At 41.0% G+C, this 17,789-nt stretch overlaps 1 protein-coding gene across 1 annotated transcript in view; it reads left to right on the top strand.

Annotated features, from left to right (window-relative positions):
• Window positions 1–17,789, top strand: part of TRIM71 (tripartite motif containing 71) — a 93,661-nt gene that overhangs the window by 54,121 nt on the left and 21,751 nt on the right. The window contains exon 2 of the mRNA XM_073333350.2: window positions 15,906–16,073. Within this exon, the coding sequence (XP_073189451.1) occupies window positions 15,906–16,073 (168 nt within the window). The remainder of the gene's footprint in view (window positions 1–15,905; window positions 16,074–17,789) is intronic.

Below are 17,789 nucleotides of genomic sequence, written 5' to 3' on the forward strand. Positions count from 1 at the left end.
TCATAGAATTTCAGGGTTGGAAGGGACCCCAGGAGGTCATCTAGTCCAACCCCCTGCTCAAAAACAGGACCCATCCCCAATTAAATCATCCCAGCCAGGGCTTTGTCAAGCCTGACCTTAAAAACTTCTAAGGAAGGAGATTCCACCACCTCCCTAGGCAACGCATTCCAGTGTTTCACCACCCTCCTAGTGAAAAAGTTTTTCCTAATATCCAACCTAAACCTCCCCCACTGCAACTTGAGACCATTACTCCTTGTCCTGTCCTCTTCCACCACTGAGAATAGTCTAGAACATCCTCTCTGGAACCACCTCTCAGGTAGTTGAAAGCAGCTATCAAATCCCCCCTCATTCTTCTCTTCCGCAGACTAACCCTGGGCAGGAACAAAGTATTTCCGCTCTCCAAAAAGTTGAACAAAATAGCACTTTCTTTGCTTGCAATAGGATCTGAAGCATAAACCAAAAACCATGCAGCAGTCTGACCTCACATATGCTATATATATCGTATGTAAGTAAACCTTGCCTCAAGACAGTCACTGCATAGAGACCCTATTTACTTTAGTGACCTCTAGATCTACAATGCCCTCAATGTGCATGGCACCAGACAAAGTCCCTGCTCTGAACAATGTCATGGGTTTGCTGTTCATCACTAAATCATGCAGCTCCCACTCGTAACATTGACATTCCCAGTAGGTGGGAATGCTTAAAAAGAAACATGCAGCCTCATTTGCCCAACATACCATTTTTTTCTCAAATGGAAGTCAAAATAAATAGTAACTGTTCGAACACCAGTGTAAAAATGAGACTTGTTTAAATCCCAACCTATTAATGTCCACTTAGCAAAATAAACTGTTACATTTCTTGTAGGGGCTTTGGAGTTAATTCTGTTAAAGTCAGAGAGTCATCACTATTTTCTTCGCTTTCCCATAAAGACTGTAATATTTGCAAAAACATTTTTGTAAAATTTTTAAAAACAAATTAACATTTCTCAAATTAAGAGACTAACATAGGGCCAAATTTGGCCGCCTTTGTTCAGTATTCTCTCGAAAGCCAATAGTGTGTGCATCTTAAAGGCAGAAATTGGTGTACAAAACTTTAAATATTAGAAAACCAGCTAGATGCAGTTATATTATTTTTTTTTCTTCAGGGGGGGGGAGAGTGGAGGGATAGCTCAGTGATTTGAGCATTGGCCTGCTAAACCCAGGGTGGTGAGTTCAAACCTTGAGGGGACCATTTAGGGATCTGGGCTAAAAATTGGGGATTGGCCCTGCTCTTTGAGCAGGGGGTTGGACTAGATGACCTCCTCAGGTCTCTTCCAACCCTGATATTCTATGATTCGCATCCTGATTTAAAGGGACAGTGTCAACTTGACATCTAATCAATTTTTTAAAAATGAATTGAAAGTACTTTTAGGTACTACACCTGCCCCAAAGTCACTTTTGTTTTGTTCTTTACAATTTCCCTTCCTAGTTTCTTTCCTCTCCTGTGTTAGTGGGAAAGAACTATACAAACAGAGGGAGACAGCTATACCAAAAAGCTGCCAAATTGACAAAATACAGTAGAATCTCCATGTTACAAACATCAGAGTTACTAAATGACCAGTCAACCACACACCTCATTTGGAACCAGAAGTACACAATCGGGCAGCAGCGGAGATGACCTCCCTCTACCCCCCAAGCAAATACATACAGTACTGTGTTAAATGTAAACTACTTTAATTTAAAAAAAAAAAAAAAAAAAGGAAAGCAGCATTTTTCTTCTGCATAGTAAAGTTTCAGAGCTGTATTAAGTCAATGTTCAGTTGTAAACTTTTGAAAGAACCACCATAACGTTTTGTTCTGAGGTTCTAAAGTAAAGAAATTGGAAAAAAATATTCTCTAATCCATTTAAGTATTACTTGTCTGAATTGTTGGATAAATTCAAACAGTTACTTTTAAAGGGGGGAGGGAATGCGGATCTTATACAAATTTAGAGTGCAGTTATCATTTTTGTATATGAACTGCTATAATCCAGCAAAGAAACTTTAACAAACAAAAGCATTCAAGACTCTGTAGCATCCACTGCTATAGTTTATCTATAATATGTACAATTTTCTAATACTTTTTACATCCTGAACTGAAAATGTATAATCTGTACTTGCTCATTATTTTATCATCTTTCATAGAGGGAAAGCATTTTATTTATGCACTAAAAATGTGAAAGGAGAAAAAATTTTATTTCCAGAATGTGTTAAACCTGTATCCTCAATTGAAGAAAAAAAATACAGAGGAAAACTGTCACAGAAAGAGATTAAATATTAAATTCCATAACATTCAACAAAGTCCCAGTCTCTCTATAGGAACTATAGTATCAGAATATATAAGCACTAAACACACCTCGAATCAAAGGAGACTTGTGACGAAAAACAAAATCGGGTATGTGCCCTTTTGTGCTTCTTTGATGTACAATGAAGGCTGGAAAATCCTGTGATTCTTTCACTTGTACGCTCCACCCTCTGCCCCATCCCCACCCCAGGATACTCTTTGTACATTTAGGACCACGGGATCTGTTTTACTAGGAAGACTTTATAGTGACTAGACATCTAGTGAACTTACATCAGAAGAGTCAAAAGGGGACAAGAATCTTTTAGTCATTTTAAAAATACCTATTTAATATCAACTAAGCAACATTTTGGAAAGAGGCCTCTTTGATAAAGATTAAGCCCCCCGCTCCAAACACACATCTCCAGCTAAGGTGTACGGACTAGCACTATACATCCTCAGAGTGCTCCAGTGGTACTCAAACAAGTTCAGGAATACCAGAATGCACATTTCTGATATTTCTAAGTTTTTTAAAAGAGAGCATTCCTTAGTCACTTTCTGTATATCAGAGAAGTAAAAAAGGCACAGTTCCAAATTTGTGTATTTATTTAAGGTTAGTCACAATTACCAACAAGGACACTGCTTTCTGTTAATCTTCACCTCCTGGCAACATTTTACCGTACAAAAAACAAATGAGCATGAATAGACTGTTTCACTGGTAATGATGTAAGGACAGAACAGGGTTGACGTGTAGTGATGTGAGGAGAAGCTTGTGTTGTTGCTCTCTGGTCTGTGACTAGACAGAATTCAGAAATCTGCAGTGTGTCCTCTTGATTTCCTGTTGATGATGAACTGATAAGAGGAACGAGAGTTACTGAAACAGAAACTTTAAAAAATGACTAGTGATTTTGTGTGCCCAAATTAAAACACCTTAAAGTGCCTGACTTTCAGAGGGTGCTCAGGATTTTCTGAAAATCAAGTGACTCAAGTTGGGCACCCAAAATTGCTGTCACTTTTTAAAACCTAGGCCCCAGTTTTTGCATAACTGCAGAGGGTTGGTATATCCTTCCCTGGTGGCGGGACAGAGCAGGGTAAATTTTGCCAGCACTACTCACTTCAAGTGTAGAACTTAACCCATTTTTTTCCTTGAATATGTTTTCTGCTAACTTTTTTCTCTATGCTCATTCCTAAGCAGTGTAGGAATAGAGAGAAATTACTGAAAGGAGCTAGAAAAGATATTCATGAGATTTGCAAGTTTCCTATCTCAAAAAACAAAGACCCACAATGCATAGTACTAAAAGCATAACCAGAAATAAAATAGCTGACAGTGATGCGGAACTAAAATACTTTAAATAAAATGGGTAGAAATAGTAATAGTGCCACTAAAATGTTGGTTGCCTAGGGACCAGTGCTCATGACCTGATTTCATTCAGTACAGACAAATGGAAGGCAGTTCTAACCAGTAGTGTGTATATATACTTGGGGCTTCAAAAGGTCTCACTTCCCAAAGCTGAGGAAAATTGGATGAAATTAACAGAGGGGAAAACTTGGATAGAAAAACGCAAATGAATATTTGGAATTTTAGAAAGAGATTAGATGCCCAAAAAGCCATGATTCCACTATCAAGAAAGAGGACAACTTTGGCTAAGCCCATCCTGGTCCAGTGGCAAACTGAAGGCAGAAATTGGGGGGTAGGGGGGAAGCTATATATAACCAATAGGAAAAGGGGGAAATGTATAGCTATCAATATAAATTAGAAATTATGAAGTTAGAAAACTGATAAGGGAAGCTGAAGACCTTGGGGAAAAATCTATGTCAGGGTTAAGGGCAATGAGTATTTTTAAGTACACTAGGAACAAAAGAGATCCTATCAATGGTACAGGCCCATTACTACGTGGAGATGGTAAAATTATTGTTAATGCTGCAGAAAAGGCAGAAGTGTTAAATATTTCTGTACTATATTTGAAAAGAATCAGGATGATGCAGTCACATAACTGGAGGATGATGAAGTACCTTCCAGTCCACTAGAAATGAAGGAGGATGTTAGACAACATCTACTAGGGATAAAAAAATTTAAATCAGCAGGCCCAGATAACTTGTTCCCAAGAGTCTTAGAAGAATTGGCTGAGGAGATCTGTAGCCTGCTGATAACTTTTAATAATGAAATACTGGAGCAATTCCAGAAGACTGGAAGAGTTTTAAAATTTGCCAGTGTTCAAACATGGCAAGTCAGATGACCCAGGTAACTATAGGCCAGTTAGCCTGATATCAACCCCTTGCAAGATAATGGAAAAGCTGATACAGGATTAAAGTGATAAAGAATTAGAGAATAAGAATAATTAATGAATCAACATGTGTTTCATGGAAAATACATCTTTCCAAACAATACGGATTTCATTCTTTGGGATTATAAAAATATTTTGATTGATAAGGGTAACTGTGTATATGTAACATACTTTTAAAGTAGTTGCCAATGGGAAATCGCTACCTGGGGATATTTCTAGTGGGGTTCCACTGGGATCCTAGGGATGCTAGGCCCAATATTGTTCAACATTTTTATCAATGATGTGAAAGTAAATATAAAATTGCTGCTGATAAAATTTGTAGGTGACGGCGATTGGCATAATGGTAAAAATGAGATAGGGCAGTTATATTAAGTGAGCTGGATCTCTGGGTAAGCTGGCCCAGTCAAACAAAGTGCCTTTTAATACAGCCATATGAAAAGTTATATATCTTAGAATGAGGAATGCAGGAGTCAGAAAGGAGCAAGAACTTTGACTAAAGAAGCACCGCATGGAGAAAGCAATGAGGCTCCAGTTGCACCTAGGCCCTGTACATGGGCCAGCTTGAGCGAGGAGCACTCCTCCTAGCACAAGGTCTGCTGCAGAAGGAGGAAACAGCAAACTTCAGGGACTTTTTGTTGCAGTTTCACCAGGAAAACAAAGGTCAATCTCATAGGCACAAGAGCAGATCCTCCTCTACATCCACTCCAGAGGTTGGATCCCTCCCTGACTCTATCCAAGTGGGGGCAACACAGCCTTTTCAAACATGTAGTTACATGTTCAATGTTTCACCTGTCCTCATTACCAACCCCTCAGCCACATGGGTAGGTGGACATGGAGCCCTAATGGCAGACCCACCATACACAATATTCCATAAAGACAAAGTCTCACTATGACTACACCTGAAATTCAGCCCTAAGGTAGTTTCAGAGTGTCACATAAATCAGGTTATCCACTTACTTGTATTATGCCTGAATCCCTAGGCTTCCAGTGGAGAGAAGAGACTTTCATTTCCTTAGTGTAAGACAAGTATTGGCATTTTAACTCCAGAGAACAAAAGATGAAAAAGTCACCTAGACTGTTTGTTGCCATAGCTGAATGAGTCGGAGGACAAGCTGTTTCCTCTGAGACAATCTCTAAATGGATCTATGGTTATTTCCTACTTTATCAGTTGGGACATTTTCCTCTCCTACATAGGGCAGAGGCTTTCTATGAGAGTGTAGCAGCCTCAATAGCATCTCTTCAAGAGGTATCCCTGCTTTGTATTTGCAAGTCAGCAACATGGAGTTCCAGCCATGCATTCACAAGATGTTACACCTGGATCCAGCCTCTTTGATCTGTGGTTGGTCTGAGCCTCCTTTGGGACAGGAGTTCTACAGGCAGCTATACCATCTGCAGCCTCGCACCCTCCACCAATCTGAATACTGCTTGTCACTCAAAGATGAAAGGGAAGTTACCCTCTGTAGCTGGAGTTTGTCAAGACGTGTGGTCCCTATCTATATTCCACTGCCTGCCCTCCTTCCCCTGTGTTTTGGATCACGTCTGATGTGCAGCTAGAGAAGAAACTGGAGATATGGTTAGTCTTTACCACCCTTTATACCATCTGCGCAGAGCACGAGGACTGCAAGAACCCAGCTGGGAACCAACAGACACTACTTGCAAGAATTCTGTTGTCTCAGGTGTGTGGAGCACAGTGGGACAAATTGGGACCAGACACCTCAAACTCCAGTTCAAAAAGGGAAGTAACTTCCCTTTTTGCTGGTATAAGCTGTGTCCACGCTAAGAGTACTTTGCTGGTATTTTTTGTGTGTGTGTGTGTACACTAGTATAGCTATAGCAGCAAAGCCTGTTGAGTACTGACCTGGCCTGAGGGATCTAAAGAGCTCAATTTGTTAGCTTGTTGAGAGGTGACTTGATAACCACGTATAAGTATTTTCATGGGGAGAAAATACTGTGTTACTAACATGCTTTTTAGTCTAGCAAAGAAAGACAAGAACCAACTGCTGGACTCCAAAGCCAGACACAAATATTTAACAACATAGGTGACTAACCACTGGAACAAACTACCAAAAGAAGTGGTGGATGCTCCATCTTTTGATCTTTAAATCAAGACTAGACGTTTTTCTGGAAGATCTTCATTAGCCAAACAGCAGCTGTTGGACTCCATACAAAAGTAATGAGATGAAATTCTATGGCTTGTGATAGACAGAAGTTCAGACTAGGGCATCTAATGGTCCCTTCTTTACTTAAACTCTATGAATCTTTAAATGGAGACTAAAAGAGCATTATTTTGCTCTCAAGTTGCTGAGCAGCACTAAATCATGAGCTGGTATCCCTCCTGATGCTTAACTTCTCCGCATATTGGCTTGTCTGATTTAAGAGTTTTAATATTTCTTGAGATGCTGCCAGTATTCTTGTAAAAATCCTATTGGACAAAGATTAACCCTAATTTTGGAGTGAACGCCCTCTAGATCTGATATTCAGTTTTAAACACAGTCTTGGGCTCAGCAGTTATTGAGGAACGGCTCGCCTTCGGTGCAAGACAGAGACAGTTTTGTTTTTTAAATTTTCAGGTGTCCTGCCATGGATTTCATGATATAGTTTCCTGTGGAGTCATTATGTCCTCACACTAAGGAATTCCAAGGTTCTTAGTTTTTGGATGGATGGTTCTTATAATGACAGTATGGAAAATACTGGCTTAACATTAGAGCTTTGTTGTCAAACTAAATATTTACATTTCAAAACATTCATACATACAAGCTAATAGGTGACTATTAAAATTATGTACTTGAACACAGAGCTCTGGATATGTGTGTTTTAACAGCTATAAATTCTGCTAAACTGGTATTTAAAGCAGATTGGAACATAGCTTACAACTGGACACTTTCTTCTGTAGTGCCAATAAGGTAAACAAATCACCCAAATAAATGATCTCCACCAACAAGCTCAGCACCTTCTCATATTTTACATGCATATAATTTATTTTAAAAATTAATATAGTTTGAAGGTTGCTCCACTGGAAAAGTTAAAGACCTACAAACTCAGCTCCTTCTCACTTTTTTTATGACTTAACAGTGGCACTGACTGCCAGATATACCACAAATTTAATTTTTCAGGGCCTTATTCTCTCTCTCTCCTCCCCCGCCTTGGGTATATAGAATTATAAAATCTAGGGCCAGAAAGAACTTCAACAGATCATCAAGTCTGACCCCTGTTCAGAGACAGGACCAAGTAAACCTAGACCATCCCTGGCAAATGTTTGTCCAACTGGTTTTTAAAAACCTCCAATGATGGAGATTCCACAGCTTCCCTTTGTAAGCCTGTTCCAGAACTTAAATATCCTTATGGAGTAGTTAGTTTTTCCAAACATCTAACCTAAATCTCCTCTGCTGTAGATTAAGCCCATTACTTCTCATCCTACCTTCAGTGGACGTGGAGAACAACTGATCATCCTCTTTGTAACAGCCCTTAACATATTTAAAGACTGATGTTAGGTTTCCTCTGTCCTCTTTTCTCAAGACTAAACATGCCCAGTTTTTTAACCTTTCCTCATAGGCCAGGTTTTCTAAACTTTTCATAATTTTTGTTGCTCTCCTCTGGGCTCTCCCATTTGTCCACATCTTTCCTAAAGCATGGCGCCCAGAACTGGATGCAGTACTCCAACTGAGGCCTCACTTCTGTGGAGTAGAATTTACAATTACAACTCTACCCCCATATAATGTGATAGGATATAACGTGGTAAAGCATTTCCCCTCCTCCCTCCCAGGCTTGTGCAAGCCTCGGAGGGAGTGGGGAAAAGTGGAGTGGCGGCTCACTCAGGGGAGGAGGTGGGGCGGAGGTGAGCTGGGGTGGGGTGGGGGCGCGGGGAGGGCTTCAGCAAGTAACTGGGGGGGCAAGGGGGTGCAGAGGAACCGCTCCCCGCCCCAGCTCACCTCCACCTCCTCCCCCGAGCATGCTGCTGCTCTGCTCCTCCCTCCCTCCCTTGGAGGCTTGCTGCGCTGAACAGCTGATTTGCGGCAAGCTTTAGAGGGAGTGGGGAGAAGTGCAGCGGTGGTGGCATGCTTGGGGAGGAGGCAGAGCAGAGGTGAGCTGGGGTGGGGAGCTGCCGTTGGGTGCTCTGTACCCACTACGCTTTCTCTGTGGGTGCTCCAGCCCCGGAGCACCCATGGAGTCGGAGCCTATTGCGGCAGCGTGTCTGACTCCGACATGCTGCTCTGAGCAGTTTAAGGGGGCTGGAGGGGGGGAGGGGTTGATAAGGGGTAGAGGGTCTCGGGGGGTGGTCAGGGAGCCGGGGAGGGGTTGGATGGGTTGGGGATTCTGAGGGGTCAGTCAGGGGGCTGGAAGTAGGTGGGGGTCGGATAGGGGTGGGGCCAGGCTGTTTGGGGAGGCACGGCCTTCCCTACCAGGCCCTCCCTACATGGTTCAATATAACACGGTAAAATTTTTTTGGCTCTCGAGGACCGTGTTATATTGGGGTAGAGGTGTACCTCCCATGTCTTACATACAATATTGTTGTTAGTACACTTTAAAATTATATTTAGCCTTTTTCGCAACTTCATGTTGTTGCTGACTCAGATTCAATTTGTGATCCATTGTATCCCCAGTTCCTTTTCAGTGGTACTACTGCCTAGCCAATTATTTCCCATTTTGTAGTTGTACATTTGATTTCCCCTCCCCCCCGCCTTCCTAAGTGTAGTACTTTGCAATTGTCTTTATTGAATGTCATCTTGTGGATTTCACACTAATTCTCTCATTTGCAAGGGTCATTTTGAATTCTAATTCTGCCCTCCAAAGTGCTTGCAACTCTCCTCAGCTTGGTGTCCTTTGCAAATTTTAGACGCATACTCCCCAGTCCGTTATCCAAGTCATTAATGAAAATATTGAATACTACTGGACCCAGGACTGACCCCCTGAGGGAACCCACTGATATGCCCTCCTAGTTTGACAGTGAACCATTGATAACTGCTTTTTGAGTTAAATGTCATAGCTCTATTGACTGCAATTGAGCTATGACTATTTATACAAATTTGAGTATCGGAACCCAAATCTTCATTTCTCACATAGCTTGATTTTTATTTTACATATATTCCCCAGACCCAGCAAGGGAGGATGGAAAAATATGCTTCTGAAGTCACACGGCCAAAAGGACTTTTCTCAAACTCTTCTACAACATTGCTCTTGAACAGAAACCGAACACGTTTTTCATTGGAAAATGTGGTGATTAAAATGTTTGTAGCATTTTAAAACTTTCATAGTCTGACAACCCTAACTACTGCACTTGCTACCAAGCAAGCGACGGCAGTAATAGATGCAGTAGTCAGTACAGCTAAAAGAAGTGAAATGCTTTTTGCTATATGAACTTCCAAAATTCTGCACTGAATGGAATAGATATGCTTTTTGCCTTTTTAAACTGATATTGGACTCTGTAAAAGTAGTGTTGAGCTTGTTTCAAAAGTGTAAAACTGAGGTTCTTTTTTTTTTCCATGCTGCTATTTTTCACCATATATTTTGTATCTGTTCCCAGGGCAGAATGAGAAATAATGTGTAAACATTACAGTAATCTTTAGAGCCCTAATGTCTGGCTTTCTTTAACTTCTAAATATTTTTGCCTCCATCAGTAGGTTCTTAATGTTGTAGTTTTAAAAACTATTGTAATCAGTTACATTCAGTGTCAATATTGTTTGTGCATATGATGGTGGGATAGCATAAGAACTTGAAGAAATCTATTTGTTCCCTCTTAGAGATATAGCTACATGCAAACACATATTTAAAAATATACAGTTTTTACAGAGAGACAAATCAGTTTTCAATGAGAGCTGTGAGGCAAAAAGGCACACTTTGGCTTCACCAAGAGGACACTTTTTAAACACAAGTTAAGAGAAGGCTCCTCAACTACTATTTTCACTGAATTTTCCTTGTGGCTATTACATTCCAATGCTTTTGTCTGTGCCTGGTATTTTGGAAATTTTGGTGAGGGGAGGTAGGTGGGTGGGGCATTCTGGAAGCTGGTCAACAGTAAGGAAGGGAGAGCTGGTGTGGGAATTGTAGAGTCGGGTCAGAGTTTAACTTTAGTGGCCATTCATCAGATGCTGATTGATTGCTGTGGAATCCCAGGGGACATTTAACAACATCTCCGCCCATCCCCCCCATACCCTTTGAAAACAGATGGACCAAAAAATGGGGAGAACGACACCCAGGAATTCTGCTGTTGTAAAATGTTTTTACAGTGCACTGTACAGCCTTTCCTGAAGCAATCACGTTTATTGTCTTGCTGTCGTATTTCTTGGGCTCCTGCGGCTGTAAAAGATGAATAGCCCTCTGATAGGGTTCACTGACTCTGTTTAATTTGAAGTAGGCTGCCTTTATTGTTTTGTGTTTAAAATTGTATGCCACCAATTCACGGAAATATTTTCTATTTGGAAATAATCAACCCATGGTTAACTTATTTTGGAATAAATCACTGTTAACCATCTTTAAAATCATTCCCATCACCACCTTCCTGCCTCTTTCTCCTTCTCAGGATGATGTATTTTTTTGAGGGAGCGTCTTAAAATATTAAGTGTGACAAACTGGAATTCTCAAATTGATAAGAACATTGTTACTCTTCCTTTTTACATATTTCATTTCTGTCTTTCCAGTAGTCTTCCAGTTAACTGACTAAAATTGCCCAGAGTTTAACAAAGTGGAGAATGGTATATTTAAAAAGAAAAAATAAAATCTTATTCCTTAACTATCTCTACAGCAGAACAGCCTAGTAATAATTACAAAACCAAACAGTAAATGCAGTAAACATAATTCATGTGATCCCTAATTAATTTTTTTTTTAATTCAGGAGGAAAGGGGGATCTTTAGCTCCAATTTTCCTCCTCTACACTTCCTGCCCCAAACAAGATGGCTGTTTATTTCTGAGGCTAGATTCACAAAATCTTTGTTCTTAAATTGGGGAATTGGGGATGAGTGGGCAGCAGTTAATAACGCTATCATGGCTTAGAGGTCGTTCCAAAATCCTATCCCTTAAATTACAATGTGGCAATCTGTCCCTGCCCTTTCATTATCTGTGTATCTTCAAGTGGGACAAAAAATGAAGTCTCAAGGGAAAAAAACAATCTTATGCCTTATGGTTTTTAAAAACAAGAAAATAACAATTTAAGTGGAAGGCACCCCCAAATGTTAAATATACATCCAGAAAGAGAACTTTTTGCAAGGTAGCTACATACGTTTGGTTTTAGGGGATGTGGTTGAGTGGGGGAAGAACTTGAAATCTTTTGAAACTTGTCTGAGGCGAACCTAAATTCTGTTCTTAAAAATGAATACATTTTGCCATGATAGAATGCTCTTCAGTAATGGAAGATTAACTTTCTATCCTTCTACAGATTCTGTTTTTATTAATCTAAGACTAGCCATAATTTTTTAAAAAGATATATGATGTCCAATAATCATGAGCCAAACCCTTCTGATTCTGCTACTCCAGAAATGGGAATTGGGTGGGGGGAGGAGGAGCAGATTTCTCTACAAATTTAGTACATATTTGCCTGCTTGAAACAACCCTTATATATATATATATATATCTTTCTACTGCAAGAAAAAACTGCAAGGTCTGTGTTTGTTTGGATCTTAATCCTTCCCGATTAGAATCAATACAAAACTTTATTCTGAGCTACAGATATCACAGTTTGTTAGATTTATTGGGCTCAGGTGGCCCTGTTTAGTAGTGGGGGGGGGAAGCAAAATGAACACCACCAAAAACAAAAAAGGACAGGAAACTTGGCTACTGGCCCTGAACTTTGGGGCTGGGTTAAGAGAAGGAGACTGTGAATAATAAATGATGGCTGTCAGTTTTCTTACTCACTAATTCATTGTGGAGTTGGCTGTGGGTGGGCATGGCACTATGCTTCTACGCGCAGAGCCCTTCCGGCGCAACTCCCTTCCGTCACCCAGATAGTACGGAAGGGGACAGTCTGGCCCTCTGATTCTTTGTGGGTACATTGGGGTGTATACAGACTCTAACACTCAGATAAATAAAGAAACCAGTGCAGCTAAACTGCCTCTAATATGTTGCATTATGTTGTATGAAGGTATAAGAATTAAAACTGAAGTTGGCTCCAAAAGAGTAATGCGCTTTTTGCCTTTTTCAACTTATGCTTAGAACAGGGGTTCTCAAACTTCATTGCAATGCAACCCCCTTCTGACAACAAAAATTACTTCATGACCCCAGGAGGGGGGACGGAAGTCTGAGCCCACCCAAGCCCTACTTCCCTGAGGAGGGGCCAAGGTCAAAGCCCCACCCCCACCGCTCCAGGTGGGGGACCAAGTTGAAGCTCATGGCTTCAGCCCCAGGCCAGGGGGCCTGCAACCTGAGTCCTGCCGCCTAGGGCTGAACCAAGTCTAAGCCAGCCCTGGCGACCCCATTCACCTTGGGGTCCTGACCCACAATTTGAGAACTGCTGGCTTAGAAGATTCTAGCAGGTCACCTTGAAGTTAACTACCCTTCTCTATCCTCCTCCAGCTGCCTTTCAATGTCTAGTCATCTTCATTGCAGAGTGAACATATGTTGAGGTCTCTGAGGGGGTATAAGGATAGATACAGCTTTTTTTTTTTTTTTAAAAAAAAAGCTTAACTTTAATAAAGGGTGGTGGAGCTGGAGTAAGCATGGTCATATTAAATGATGGTCCCCCACGCCCACTGATTCTATTTCTCTTGTAATTAAATCTAGATTGCAAAGCCTCTACATACATCACCTTAGAACAGTGGTCCCCAAACTTTTTACCTCCCTCCACCCTTGTCCGGGGTCACGGCTCTGGGAGGGGGGAACAGGATAAGGGCTGGAGGCTGTGGGTGGGGGCAGGAGCAGAGTCGAGGCTGGGGCCCCGAGTATGGGGCCGGCATCTGGGCCTGGTCCAAGGCCAGAAGGGGGCTGGGTGGCTCTCCCTGCCTGCCCTCCATGGGGGCTGGCTCAGGCCTCTGCCGCACCCCCCAGAATTTTTCTTCTTTTCCCCCTTAGTGGGGCGCGCCCCACAGATTGGGGACCTTTGCCTTAGAAACTTGCCAACAGCCTTCTCACTTGAATGAGAAGGTTGGTTTTTCAGTTCTGCCGTAAGACTTTATCATGTTCCCTATGTAATCTGCATATCTAAAATAAAATTGTCATCTTTGTTAGTTGGTTTCATTAAAAATGTGATTACTTCATTTGCATCCATCAGGAGAGGGAGGGCAGGAGTGGGTTGATTGAGCAACTGCTTGATTAGTTTCTCTGTCTGTGGCCTGAGTGAGTCCTACATTAGGCATTGTATTCTGAGCAGCAGCAGCATCTGGATCTGTGTGACAGGACAGTTCCCTGGCCTTTGCCCTAGCTTTGCTTCTGGCATTAACTCTCTCAAACAGCTAATGACCGGTTTAACTTGCTGCTGGGCTCTTGCTCATATGATCGCCATTTTCTTTTCCGCTGTCGTCCTTGATAGTGAGATGCATAATCCATGTTGCATGTTTTTAAATAATATCAGATTTGTTCGACTTGACTTTGATACCTTGCGTGGCTTTTCATCCCACCCCCCGCCCTGTAGTTTAAAAGTTGGATGGACCAGCAATATTTAATGTATGTTCTTTGTAAACTTACATTGAAAATACAGCACTGCAGGAGAAAACTATAATACAGTAAACTGACTTACCACATTATGCACAAAAGGAATTTTCTAGTACAGGAAGAGGCACCCGTTCCAAATTTAATATTTAGAATTTAAAGCAGCTTGATATTTTCCAAAACATTTAGAATGTTTGAGGTATCAGTCTTGTTCAGATGCTAATAAGGATGCTTTAATTTTTCTAGCAAAACAGTCGGTGTCCAGAAATGTAACTCATTTTTTTTTAAAAGGTTTTGTTGAAAACCTCCTTCAAAAACTTATCCAGAAATAAAGATGAACTACACACACACAACCTTGTATGCTGCCACAGATATGTTTCTGCATAATATAAAATGTGTCCACGCCAGGTGGAGGAGTGAGCCTGCTTGCCCGGCTTGTTATGATCAATAAATGGAGTAAATTTTAGGAAAAGGAAATCAGGATGGTAGTCTCCTTTCCCTTGCACCCACCTCCAAAAAAAAAATAAATCAAGTTGGTACAGAGAATGTTGGTTGCCGTTAGATTCGATTGCCTTGCCTCCCACCCCACCACCACTCCACGCTCAGATGAACATTACTTGGTTCTTGTTTCTGTTTTGCTCTTGGTCATTCCTATGGAGTAGGTTAAAACTACTAGTTAAGGATGGTGGAAAACCTGTACTTATGGTATAAGACCTTACTTGCAATGTACAGTGGATTTGGCTTTTCAACAGCGTTTTGGATTTTCTAGGACTTTTTATGATCTCCTATATCAAGAATGATGTGTGTAGGTATAAGAGTTTTAGATTTCACTCTGAACTTTCTTGTTCTTAGGTTGTTTGGTGGTTTTTACACTCCTCCACAGATCTGTTTTCAACTGATTTCTTTAACTTCTAACAAAACACAAATCTGTATAGGATGCTACATCTGTGTACCACTTCCCTCTGTTGGATGGAATGCAAACATGCAAGCAGTTACTGCTAGTGAATAAATACATGATATGGCGTATACAGAGTTTTACTCTGGAGTGAATGGGGGTTTGGGATCTGGTTTAGTTTTATTAACCAACATGATTCCATTTGTCTTAAAAATGTGGACAAGCTAATCTTTAACTTCTGTAACTGACTTACAGTGTACAATTTCTTCCTCCTATTTCCAGCTTCTTCCCAAAAGTTCCACTGACACTGAAAGTCCTGGGTGGCACAGGAGACCTGCCACAATTCTTGGCTTTGACACCACCTTTGGTGGTGATGGCAAGCTTTTGCATCCAGTTTGCCTTGAATGTTCTGTCTTGCAGATAGACTGAAAGATTAGAGAGAGGATTGTCCTTGTTTTTTTGCTTGATGTGCCTAGTGCAACAATAGTACAGTAAATTTTAAATGGCTCAGTAACTTTATGCAGTGTTTGTATATGCAAGAAAAGCTATCTGAAACATGCAATAGGTGACCTACCCAAATGGGTAAGTGTTGGCAGATGGTTTCCGTTCTTGAGAGAAGGGTGGGATGGACATCCTGGTATTGTATTGCAAAGAAAACAATCACACTTCTATTTTATTTTTGTCCACGTATGAGTGGCTGCTTTCAAGAGGGATCACTTTTCCTCTATAGAAGCTATTGTGAACACTTTGCTTATCATTACTACCCATAATATCTCTCTTATGGTTAAGATACTTATTTTCTTCTGTGGGTGGTTTAGTGTGTCATACAATTTTTTCTTCTGTGTCCTTTCCAGGTGCTGCATTTCTACTGTGACACTTGTTCTGTCCCTATCTGCCGGGAATGCACCATGGGACGACATGTGGGTCATAGCTTTATCTACCTCCAAGATGCCCTCCAGGATTCCAGAACCCTCACCATTCAGCTGCTAGCAGATGCTCAACAAGGACGCCAGGCTATTCAGGTAAGTTGCTCACCTGGATAAGAAAATCTTCCCTTTTTGTCTACCACCAGCTGTGCTGCTGCTAATTAATGTCCCCTGTGTGTGAAGGGCAAAAAGCCTCTCCTTTCAGTGTCCCCTACCTTCTCCCTTGTTGCGCTAGGTGATGTCTTTTCATTATTCAGGAAGGGACTTCCTTGTCAGCAGCAAAATCAAAGGAAATGCCAACACACTATGCACATGCATCTTTGTTGCATCATCCTTTCATAAATAGGGACATCATGCTGTTTCCACATGAGACTGTGCACAGTTTGACATGTAACTTGTTCTAGGCTCAAAGTTCTGATCTTGTAAAGCCCTCTTGGTTTGGAGGTGGCACATGCCTCATTGCTGCTGTATAACTGCCAACAACTATCTCCAGCTTTTCAGAACACGGACTGTCTCTTAGTATGGCTCTGACCAGTGCCTAGCACAGTGGGTCGCCAAGCATGGTTGGAAGTTTTGGGCAGTGTAACATGACAAGTAGTAAACATCAGCTACTTGGATTAGAATGATTAGAATTCCACTCTGTGTGGGTGAGTGGGGATCTATTACAAATATAACCTTCTCAGAATAGGAACACGGATGAATTTAAGCAGAGAGTGGGTGAAGGCATTTCTGCATTCAAGGATCATAAAGCATTTTGTATGCAAGGTGTTATAGAATTAAATAGTGCCACTTCTATGGAGGAATGCAACAGCTGTTCAACAGTGCACAACAAATCTAAATACGGGACAAGGATGGAAGAAAATTGCCATACCCCTTCAAACGACAGGAAGAATTTTGGTAGGCAGAAAGGAATTTGACCAGATATACAGGTAAGGACCCAATTCAGCCATTCTTACTCTCACTGAGTAGTACCTGACTCTGCAGATAATTCTGCTGATGTCAGTAGGACTTCTTGCCAAGTAAAGTACTGGTCAGCGTGAGAAGCAGGACAGAATCAGGCCCTAAACTACTATCTTCTCCAAAGTTGTAATAAACAACACCTCACTTATACAGCACTGCCCACTTTCAAAGCTCTGCAAATATTAATCTTCATAACACCCTTGTAGGCAGTATAGCCAAACTCAAACATTTAAAAAGTCATAAATCAGACTTTAAATCAGATCTTTAAAATGCAATTTAAACCATCCTCCCTACCTCCCTGAAAATTGAGTGCTTTTGATTTGCTTTCTGTTCTGTTTTGTTTAGAGTATATTCAGTTCACGTTTTCATGTTTTCCTCTGGAACTCTGAAGGCTAGAGAAGATTTTTCTTTTAAATGAAAGCTTACACTTACACATAACCATTTGTCTTCTGTAGCTAGGACCTTAGGTACCACACCAAATATTGTGAGACTCTCAATAAAATCAAGAGATTCAGTAATTCTTGGTAGTTTTATTTTGTTTGTCCCCATCTTACAGATGGTAATACCGAAGCTCTGAGGATAAGTTGAATTTTCAAAGATGCTCTCAATTTGAGTGCTTAACTTTAGACATTTAGAACATGATTATCAGAGGTGCTGAAAACCTACAGTGTGTAAGTGAGACTTCATTTGGAGCTGTTGGCTCTCAGGACCTTCTGAAAATCAGTCCCTGGATTTTTGCCGTTGGGCATCTGAAATCCTCAAAGCACAAACTTTTATGAATGCCATGAATTAGTAGCAGAGCTGGGATTATCATTTTGTATTCTACTTCCGAGCCGCTTGGCCTGTGGAGTA

The sequence above is a fragment of the Lepidochelys kempii genome, chromosome 2 (assembly GCF_965140285.1).
Source record: "Lepidochelys kempii isolate rLepKem1 chromosome 2, rLepKem1.hap1, whole genome shotgun sequence".
Classification (NCBI taxonomy): Eukaryota; Metazoa; Chordata; order Testudines; family Cheloniidae; genus Lepidochelys; species Lepidochelys kempii.